The 10,922-nt window shown below is 40.1% G+C and overlaps 1 protein-coding gene across 2 annotated transcripts in view; it reads right to left on the bottom strand.

Annotated features, from left to right (window-relative positions):
- Nucleotides 1-244: 244 nt before the first annotated feature.
- lingo2b (leucine rich repeat and Ig domain containing 2b) overlaps nt 245-10,922 on the bottom strand; it is a 48,768-nt gene continuing 38,090 nt past the window's right edge. Inside the window, exons 1-2 of one of the 2 annotated variants that reach the window (XM_017426096.3) lie at nt 6,131-6,364; nt 245-3,562 (exon numbers count right to left, since the gene is read on the bottom strand). In XM_017426096.3, the coding sequence (XP_017281585.1) occupies nt 1,651-3,489 (1,839 nt within the window). In that variant the 5' untranslated portion in view covers nt 3,490-3,562; nt 6,131-6,364 and the 3' untranslated portion in view covers nt 245-1,650. Of the gene's footprint in view, nt 3,563-6,130; nt 6,365-10,922 lie in introns of those variants that run through there. The other variant, XM_017426095.3, reaches the window with a different exon arrangement.

The raw sequence follows: 10,922 nt of genomic DNA, 5'->3' as shown, positions 1-10,922 counted from the left end.
TTTTTGCACACAGTGGAAGTTTTTGCACAAAACTGAATAAAACTAATTTTTTCACCAAGAAATATTTGAGTTTTATTGCTTCTTAAAGGTCTTCTAAGTTCCTATTTTTCTAATGCATGTCCAAAATCAAACATCCTTGCTTCTATATGTTGTATTTTATTTATTTTTTTTTACACATGTAATAAGAAGTGAAAATGGATTAAAATAATTTAAATGATGAAAGAATCACCTGTGGAAACTCCAGTAATAGGGGTATGATTAAGATTTTATTCCTTTTGAAAATATACCCATAAACTTGTCATACGTATGAAAACGACTATAGAACCTTGAACAATTTATCACAACAGGATCACACAAATTTAACACCCACGTCCCTGCATTACAAAGAGTTGCCCTTAATTGTTTTAGTGTGTTTTTTTTTTCTAAACATTTAAAAATGACAAAAAAAGGCAAACAAAAACAGAACAGAAATAAAAAACAAAACAAAACAAAAAAATAAAAACACAAGAATCCACTACAAATTCCAAAATAGCCAGAGCTCCCTTGTTACCCCCTTGGGGAAAAAACCCCGGATGCGCTAACTTTAAGTGGTTCCATCAAAGAAAAATGAGAAAAGAGGGGCAATTCAGCACATAAATCTGTAAAGCTCAACTTTGTCTTGTCCAAAGAGGATGCCAGCCAGTAAATCTTTGCCATTGTGTCTGGCTACAGACTCTTTTATTTCATATCGAGGGATTTGTCTGGCAGGAAAATCTGCCCATGATTTATTATGTTATAAAATGGGTTTTACATGCTCTTTTTATGGTTGGAAAGCCTTTTCAGAGCAATAACACCATTGGCCACTGTTGTTTGTTGGGAAAAAGGATTTTGTTTTGCTGAAAAGTGAGACAAAACCTCACATTTTAACTACATCAGTTTGTAAAAAAAATACCCACCTAGTGTTCAAGTCATCCAAAGGGGACAACACTTCGAAATTTATGCAGCATTTCTTTAGGAGAGATTAATTGTGGTTTTGCATACAAACATAGATAATCCTCTGTTTTAATCAACAGGGGCGTTACTGCTGTTACAATAACCAAACACAAACAAAAAGCTTTTAAAAAAATGCTTTGGACCCCCGTCGTTAACTGTCCCAACCCACAAGAAAGGCAATGCGTGCACATGCACAAAAAACACACACAAATGCAACACGTGCCCCAGCGCTCACACTCACACGTGAACACAACACACACCTTTCACACTGCAGCTAAAATGGGAATTAGACAGTTTAGTCCTGACGTGTTGCAGAGATGACAGCTGTACTGCCTCCTTCACCTTGAAGTCCCGGAGAGTCGATGATATCACTGAAACACACACCTAGTGCAACACTATTTCAGTCCCATATTGATATGTCGGTTATAGTTTTATATTCAGCGTACTGTATGAGAACATGATTTCATATAAACACGTTTCATAGATCACTTTTATATTCACAAGTCCACTTTATCACGAGATCACCGTCATATTGACACCCACTACAGTAATACACCACTTTCGTTTGTCACAAATCCACTTAAGTCATGAAAAAAAACAAAAACAAAAACATTGTTTTCAGCTGATATGTGTGCACTTTGTTAATGCTTCTGTCGTGTGTGTCAGTTTCTATCAGTTTTAAATCATTTTCATGTTAACTCGACGTGGGCCGCTTGTTTCCGCAACGTCTGTAGCTGCCCCGTTGGACTTCCGGGGGACGTACTCGATATCAAAGTTGTTTTTGTGGCGTCCTTTTCCCCGGCTCCAGGCAAACAGCAGCAGGAAGCAGAACACAACCACGCCTAAGAAGGACAGGCAGCCCATAGCTGTAGATATAATGATCGTCTTTATGTCAATAGGGAGAGTCATGTTGTACAATACTGTTCCATTTCCCCATGTGCTGTTAGAGTCTGTCAGGTAGTTTAAGCTCCTGTTGCTATAGTGAAATCTGTCCCCAGTTCCAAGGCTTTTCACAGCTAAAGATGCCGACAGGGTTGCATTGCCAGCGGGGTTACTAGCAATGCACAAGTACACACCGCTGTCATGCAGCTCTGCTGCCTTAATCTCCAGGGTGCCATCTGGTTGGACCTCCACCCTACCACTGCTTTTAGTTGTGATGTAGCGTCTGTGAGGTGTAATCCAGACCACAGAGGGTCGCGGTGCTCCTTCCGCCGTGCAGCGCAGACGGGCAGGCTGACCCTCATCAGCCATCAGGTGCTGGGTGGCGTTCGATCCAATCCGTGGCTTGGTGCAGGTCATGTACCTGGAGACTAGAGGCTCCTTAAGGTCACGGAGCGTTTTCCCCAGGAGGTGCTCAGGCGCGCTGCATTCAGGCTGAACATCCAAAATTCGCAGAGTGGGCGGCTTGTGGCTGTTGAGTAGCCACAGTAATCTGCAATCGCACACTAATGGGTTTCCACCAAGACAAAGCCTCTGCAGCGTGTATGGTGAGGCGAACACCCCCCGCTGGAGAGAGTCCAGGCGATTCTGAGACACATCGAGTAGCTGAAGAGATTTAAGACCCAAAAAAGCAAAGGGCTCTATGGAAAACAGTTGAGCCCCTTGAAGGCGAAGCTCCAGCAGGTGTGGGAGCTGGCCGAACTCTCCCTGGTGGATGTGCTGGATGCGGCTGTAGGACAGGTTAAGGTGTGTGAGGTAGGGCAGATTACGCAGCGCTGCACCAGGGAAGGCAGAAAGATTAGTGTTGGTTATAAATAATGTTGTGAGATTCAGGCCATGCAGTGAAAGGGGAGGCAGAGTTTCCAGCCAGGGCCAGAAGTCAATCTCTAAATGGCGGAGACGACTTAACCTTTTAAAGGAGAAAGGTTTGAGAAAACTAATGCTCAGATAGCGCATGCGTAGTTCTAACAGATTGTGCAGATGTGCCAAAGCATCAGTTGGGATCACAGTCAAATTGGAGCGCTCCAGTGTCAGACTCTGAAGTCCCAGTAATCCAGTGAAGGCCCGTTGAGAGATAAAAACCAGCTCATTATCACCCACCTCCAGGGACATCAGCCTGCGCAGATCTTGGAAAGCATGGTCCAGAAGAACCACGAGTCGGTTGTGGCTGAGATCAATGTGGGTAAGGTTGGTCAGACCTGACAGAACCCCAGCAGGAACCAGCTGAAGCAGGTTACTGCGGAAGTTGAGTGAGCGCAGAGCCAACTGGGAGCGGAACGAGCCGGGTTCAACCACACTGATGAGGTTGTCGCTGAGATCCAGGTCTTCCAGCTGCAGGAAGGAGGAAAAATTGTCTGGAGTGATGATGCGTAACTTGTTCTTGCTCAGGTCCAGGGCACGGGTCTCGATGGGGACACCTTCGGGGATGCTGGGCAAGCGCTTACGGTGGCAACTGACTGATTTGGTTTGGGGAGAGCACTCGCATCGGGCGGGGCAGCTCAGAGCTGAGCTGGCGAGGAGAAGCAGCAAGGCCCCGCCCAGGAAGAGGTGGCAGTGGTGCGGGGCTGGCTGTTGCATGTCTCTTTTACCCACGATGCCCTCTGTCACGGCACAGCTTCTTTCCCATACACAGCACCATCACGAACAAGCCCTGTAAGACACAACGCACGAACAAGAAATTAGGTAAAGTACCTTTAACTCAGACTGTCTGCACCCACTACACCTTTTTACATTTTCAACCACTTATACTTTATGTCCGCTTAAACTGCCAAGTCTTTACTCCCTTTAATGAGCCATCTCTTTCCTCAGCAAAGTGGACATAATGGAATTAATGTCACAGTGGGGTGAGATGTTGGGAGAAATAGAAATATCAGCTGCAGAAAAGTGTGAGCATTCATCACTGTGTTAGAACAAAAGGTTGCAGGCTAAGTGGAGATGTTTTATATGGATGTAAGATGTTTTAAACCTGTTAGATTGCAGCCACACTGAATGCCCATGTGGATCCACTGGTGCAGGATGTGTGTGAGTTTTGCATCACAGATGAATAAGGGTGTGTGTTCGTGCACTGCTGGAAGTGTGGTAGCGAATAGAGAATGTGATAAATAAAAAAACAACCTACAGAGGAATTGATTCTATGGTTGAACTCATGTTTACAGAACATTTGCCAAAAAAACCAAGTATGAATAATATAACGAGTTAACTTATTTTGATTACATTCGATTAAAAACAAGATCTGCATAAATATAAAACAAAACAACCAAAAAAAGAGTAGCTTTTTTTTGCCTCATTCCATGTCAAATTAAAAAATCACACAGAAACTCAAGACAGAAACAAAAACAAAAACCAGACATCACAAATACATTACTTTACATTATAACCCATCATTATTTTCATCCTATTTTCAACCCAAATACTGATTTCTCATTGCTAATATGAATAATTTGACTCCCAGAAGTGAAACATATATTTAACATTGTTTCAAACTGGACAGCTTTCAAATATACAGGAAATAACCACAGTAAAATTTACTGTTCTCCTCTTAAATAAAAAATTAAAAAATTGAATAGAACCAGGTACATTGTTGTTTGCACTGTTGATTTTAAAATCACAATATCTGTAATTTTTAAAGATGTGGAGCAAATATAGAGAGATTATTTGTATGTTTATTATAAGAGGCATTATGTATTAATGTAATAGCTGTTTTGGACATTTAATTATTGGGACCACATTTGTTTTGTTGTCATTCCTCAAGTTTCAACACATATGTGGTTTTATGAGAGAGCAGTAAACATTTCATCTAATGATTCTCTAACTCTACAGAACACCAGCAGCCTTAGATAACTTCTTTTTAATAAGCTACATGTGGTTTCCAACACAGTTAATAATCTATAATCACGCCTAAAGGTTTTGTTGAATAAACTCTTAATTTTAATACCATTTAACTTGAGAGTTACATCAGAATTGTCCTTAATACCACCAAACAACATAAATTTAGTTATATTTTCATTAAAAGACAACTTATTTGACCAAAATCAGTTCACTTCCTGTTGTTTGTTTACTCATTCTTTTACATCTGAGACAAATAAGTTGGCATCATCTGCCTCATCTGCCAACATTATAGTTTTTAACTGAGTTACAGAACAAGGATGGTAAACAATTTGGGTCCAGTATTGATCCCTGTGGAACACAGTTTATTCTTTCCAACTGTGGTTTTATATGATTGATTTTCACATATCGAAACTTATTGTCCAAAAAACCTTTTAGCCAATAATTTGCAACACCTCTTGTTCCACATTGTTTATTTTTATGCAGGAGCAGTGGATGGTCAATTGTGTCTAAAGCTTTATGTAAATCAATAAACAGCCCCACAGCATAGTGTTTCTTATCTATATTGATGATCACTGAGTAAAAAGAAAATATAACACAGAGTGAGTCATCTTACTGTTACACAAATCAGGTTTCTGTATTTATATCTGAGATATTCTGTTTTATTTACTTATGTAAACTGCTTTTGTTCCATAAATGATTTAGTCACATTTTTTTTCAGTATTTAAATCATTTGATGTGGTTTGGTCTATGTGCTGAAACACTTTTGAGTCTGAGCTGATTAATCTGCACTTCCTCCAATCGTTGCTTGACTGTTGATTTTTATTCTGGTGCACTTTCATCGTTTACCCACCGAGATGTGGCTCCTGTTTCCAGCCACTGAACGAGAGCTTCGTAGAGGAGGGAAGCAATAAGGACGGAGTAATGAGAATACAGAGTTCAGTTGTAAAACATGCTGCCTTTCCTCAGCATAGAAAGACAGGGACCTAAACATAAAAACACCTTTCAGCAGCCACAGGTTGTTGAATTGACAGATGGCTGTGTAGACAGAGAACCTGCTCATAATTGCCTCATTACCCGTAGAATCCGCATTCTGCTCGTGGCTATCTTTTCCAATTAGGTGTGGAAGGCTTAAGACACATCTATGAGATGTGGAGATTTGAACGCACTATTGTAAAAGAGAAGAAAAATGGTAGAAGTACGAAAGGAGCCTTTAAAGAGCCTTTTTGGCTGCACAAAAAGTAAAAACCATGGCAAAGTAAGGAGATAACGAAGACACAGACAGAGAGGTACCTTACTTTGACAGCAAAGTGAGTGACAATCAGAAAATAGCCGAGATGAGGCAAAAGAAGCCACGCACGCTCGCTCTTTTCCTTTTTCCCACAGCACTCACCTCCTCTCTGCCCGGCTCATCAGCTGCACCGCTCGCATCTCCCCATCTCTCCCCGCCTTTCTATCACTCTTTAATCTCGGCATCGTACGGCTCGCACATCCTCCACCTAACTCCTTTTCTCCACCCAATTCTCCTGCTTGGCCTGGCGAAAGCCCCGGTCCGTTCATCAGTCCCCGCAGGCTGGGGGGTTTTTATCGATTGCAGCACAGACACATCAGATGCCAGGAATGTAGCCTTTAACAAAGAGCAGGCCGTTGCCACAGCAACTACAAACCCTGACTCCCATCCGCTCTGTGTAGCGTGCCAATCAAATTAATGAAAAACAACCCCAGGAAGGAATAGAGTAAGGTGGATGATGTTTTTTCATGTTTGTTTAGATAAGTTGCTTTAAGACAACATTTAAATACAATACATTGCCAGAAATTCTGTTTCCGCGGTAAGGTGGAGTCAAGTTTAAGGTGTTTTAAAGCTGTCATTCTGATGGTCCTGCTATTTGTCGACCTGTCTTGTTGGCCATCCACTCTATGTCTCTCCACCTTATTATCCGTCCACTTTCCTGCCTCTGTCTTTGTGTATTTATCAGTCTGCCTTCACCCGTCAGCCCCTCTTCCTGCCTGCCCCTCTGTTTAATAATTACAGTCCAGTTGTCTGCTGCGGCAGTGAGGATCAGGTCGGAGAGTTGTGCTCCGAGTCGATGTGAACAAAACCAAACCATCCATTTGTCAGTTATTTAAGTTTCTGCTTGATAAAATAGCTGATGTTATAATATGCACAACCCTTTTGTGGTGCCTCAAAGTTAAAAGGTTCAAAACTAGATAATATTACAGGAATGGGATTAATTAAAAGGAATGCATATCACTCACCGCCTTGAAGGTCAGAGACTAAAATCATCTTACGTTTAGAGTTAAAACTGTTTTAGTTAAACCCTGAAAATGACAGGATGCACATCTGATTTCTTTTATAATCTGTTAGAGCTTGGAGCATTTGTTGTAAATGACCATCAGCTCAGTTTTAGCTCAAAGATATATCTATTTTTGTGTAGATTAGAATTGATTGGCTGCGGCAGACATCTTTAATTAGACTGACTCCAAAAGTTAATCAGTTGTAGATGTTCATCCAGTGATTGCCTTCTGAAACCTTTAAAATCTGTTCAGTGATTCATGAGATATTTTGCTGACAAACTGTGTAGAGACAACCAAACACACAACCGCAGCCGCGTGCAAAAACATGATCACATTTTTACAACAAAACAAAGCCGAGTACGTTTAAAAATTTAAATAAAAGATGTGATGTGATGCCATATTATAGATCAGTCAATGACACGACGAAGACACTGATGAAAGAAAGATGATTCTCCAAAGGCTGTAAATCATGTCCTTGGATTGAATTTCTTTTTCAGCACTTGTACGAGTGCACAACCTTGAAAAATGATGTAGGTTTGATTCTTCTGAAGAGCCGTGCTTTGTTTGATGTTTCAATCCATATCTGACACACTGAGTCAACTGTCCTCCTACTGGTGTCATTCTTTATATTTTTACTTGCATGCCCTTAAGAAACGTTACTATCTGATACAAAGAAAAGGCTGGAGAGTATGTAGCACCCCGTTTTTATGCAATTCTGCACACTTACAGGTTTAAAAAGTGTCCTGTTTTATTGTTTTACATCTACACTTAAATTACCCCAACTGTTGCACCATTAAAACAGGAAAGGGATGTTTTTGTTAAAACACTGGTGGCATCTACAACTTTTACATTTGTTGGACTATTATCCTGCCAAAGGGCTTTTAGGCTGTACAGTTTATGTCAAGTGGTGGACAAAATGAAAGTCAGAGCAAAATTAAAGGGACATTTCAACAAGTGCTCCGATCTAAACAACCATAAAGATTGTTGGTCTGGAGCTTAAACACTCAAATCTGTCTATGATGGGTGTTGCTTTGAAAAGAAAAGGTTTTCTCACAACCAATCAGGTTGTGAGAAAACCATCAGACTTGGACCTCTCGTTTCCAACTTTTTACTCAACCTTTTGTTAGATTTAGGCACAAAACTACCTGGTTAGGTTTAAGAATTAACCCCTCTTGACTGGATTTAGGCACTAATGCTTGTTGGCTTTATTTAGGATCACAAACAGTGGAGAATGAGATGAACCCAGATTGCAGATTCATTATAAAAACACAAATTTATTTTAAAAAAAATAAAAGAAACGAAAACAAAAAGCTGACGGGGCAGCAAAACTAAATGTAACAAAAATCCAAAGCAACACAAAAAGGTGAAGCAAGGAATGAGAATAATGGGAGTGAGCAGGTTTTAAAGCTGAGGGTAATTAGGGGAAGTGGGCACAGGTGAGAGATTACGATTAGGATCAGGTGAAGATGGGCGTGGCAGGAAGACAAGTCCTGACTGAGGACAAACAGGCAACAAACAGAAAACAACAACAACAATAAACCAAAGGAAACCAGAAAACAAGACACAAAATACAAAAAGAAACACAAAACCTGACAATTTAGTAGTTTGACAACACTACTTAAGCAACACTACTTTGTTAAATTTAGCCACTGGAACTACAAGGTAACTCATCCATTAAGATGATTTTGGCATATTTAGGCTGTAAAACTACTTGTTTAGTTTAAAGCACTGTTAAACTTTGGCCATAAAACTAATTGGTTATATTTAAGCTCTAAAGATACTTGGTAGGACTAAGGCACTTGATTAGATTGTTAGGATCCAATTTATTTACAGTTAGGAAAAAATAGAAGAAAGTATAAACTGCATGGTGCATAGTATATTAAGTAAAATCACTTAACACTGATTTTAAACCTATTTAGACCTATTTAGAGATGGTACACACCAACTCTACCGAATTTTTCAACATGTTCTGCTGCAACTGTATCAATCCTGATGCATCTATTTCAATAGAAAGTCCTGTTTAAATCAAAGCAGTACAGAGCTGCATCTTCAGTGATTGTTGCTTTAAAAAACAGATCCATACTAATCCAGTTCAGGCGCACTGAGTTGGAATAGAACAAATATTACCACCAGTTCGTCTCATCTACAGATGTAGTAAAAAAGAATTTTCTGACTTAAAGTTTTCAGTCCATCACTTACATTTGGCTTTACATTTTGAGTGGCCTCTTCGGAGCCACGGCCCTGTTAGCCGGACCCCGAGCTGACCTCAACGGCGCGCGTGCAAAAATGCATCTCTTTGAGCTTCACCATATTTTTAGAAACACTTGGAGCCAATAGTGCAGCTGGCAAAAGAGAACGCATCCAGTATCTCACAGAACGATGATGGGGGGGTTGCTGAAAAGGGCAGCCCACAGGCTGGAGCATCTCTGGGTTTGGTTCTGAATTGGATTAAAATCACAGTAAAATGTGACAGCTGAGAATCAGCTGTAAAGCACGATGAGAGAGAACGCACGAGTCAAGTAGAAGATGAAGCCGAAATAAATGAAGAAACGAGGAGAGCCACACGCTGAAGATTACATCAGTCCCCTGTTGTCTCGATTCACTTGTGATTTAATCTTAACAGCAGTTCCTTCAGTTCTATTTGAACATTAAAACCTCGCACATTATCATCCCACCTACCGAATCTGTGTCCTTACAAAGCCAGGGAAGTTTTTTGCTGACATAACATAATTTTACATTTTTCATTTCTATTCTGTTTTACATAAGATGTCCAAAATTGTGTAAACTGTAAATGAGTTTTCTGGGCAGAATGTGTCTGATTCTCCTCTTTTTTTGTCTTTAGGTGTGAAGTAAATCTGTGTTTTTAGCACAGCAACCTAAAATGTGTGGAAAGAAAGATGCGCACCATTAAAAGCATAGGTCGTTTATGTATTCTCTGGGAAAAAAAAAATCTTCCTCCCCCCAGGCTTGTAAATGTAAGCCTTGAATTTTTTTTTTTTTACATGACTGCAATTATTTTGCATATAGCTCATTGAAACGAAGCCATTGTTTCCTCCCACTGCAACCTCTGCGAAGGACTCTGTTTGCAACTGTTTTCTTGTTTCTAAAAATAACCTGTTTAACTTTTTGTCACTTTGAATCACTGCAGACATCAACAGTGGATGTTATTCATTCATCTCGTTGTTTTCCCTGCTGTGCTGCTTTGCTTATTTCCAGATATGAGAGTGGCATGAATAATAGAATTATTTCACATGAGAGATTTTCTCATGTTGGCGACTGTTATCACAGTGTGAACCTTGTGACATTCTCTGCACGATTAAAACAAAAGCGCTCGATGCTAAACAATCCTCCTTTTTGCCTTCATCTAATGATGTAAGTAAATGATGCACAATTAGGGTCCTTACATCATTTTTATGATTTCAAAAATAACTGTGGTACAGTGAGATACAGTGAGAAATTAAAGGCCTGGCATTCCTTTAAGGAATGCATATCTCCTGCTGCCTTTTTAGTCTAAGATCATTTCATGTTGAGAAATACCAGAGTTGAATAATGTCTTATTCGATATCTCAAGATGTTGTGTTCAGAGTCTGTTTCCTGAAAGACTCTCAGCTACCACCACATCAGGTTTCAGGTCACTATGTGTGAAATTCACTGATTTAGAGTCATTTTTATGCTGATTTGCCGTGACAACCAGCTTAAAGTGTCTGACTTCAGAAATGAATCAGTTGTAGATGTAAATCAGAATCAGAATCAGAATCAGAATCAGAATCAGATTTATTGCCAGGTGTGTAGGCACACACGAGGAATTTGTCTCCGGTTCACAACACTCTTTGAGTAGTCTTAGTCTGTGGAAGATGAAGATGTATATGTACAATATAGATGTATATGCT

This window comes from Kryptolebias marmoratus, linkage group LG10 (assembly GCF_001649575.2).
Source record: "Kryptolebias marmoratus isolate JLee-2015 linkage group LG10, ASM164957v2, whole genome shotgun sequence".
In the NCBI taxonomy this organism is placed as follows: Eukaryota; Metazoa; Chordata; class Actinopteri; order Cyprinodontiformes; family Rivulidae; genus Kryptolebias; species Kryptolebias marmoratus.
Note: the sequence above shows the minus strand (reverse complement) of the source record. Positions and strands in the feature narration are given on the sequence as shown.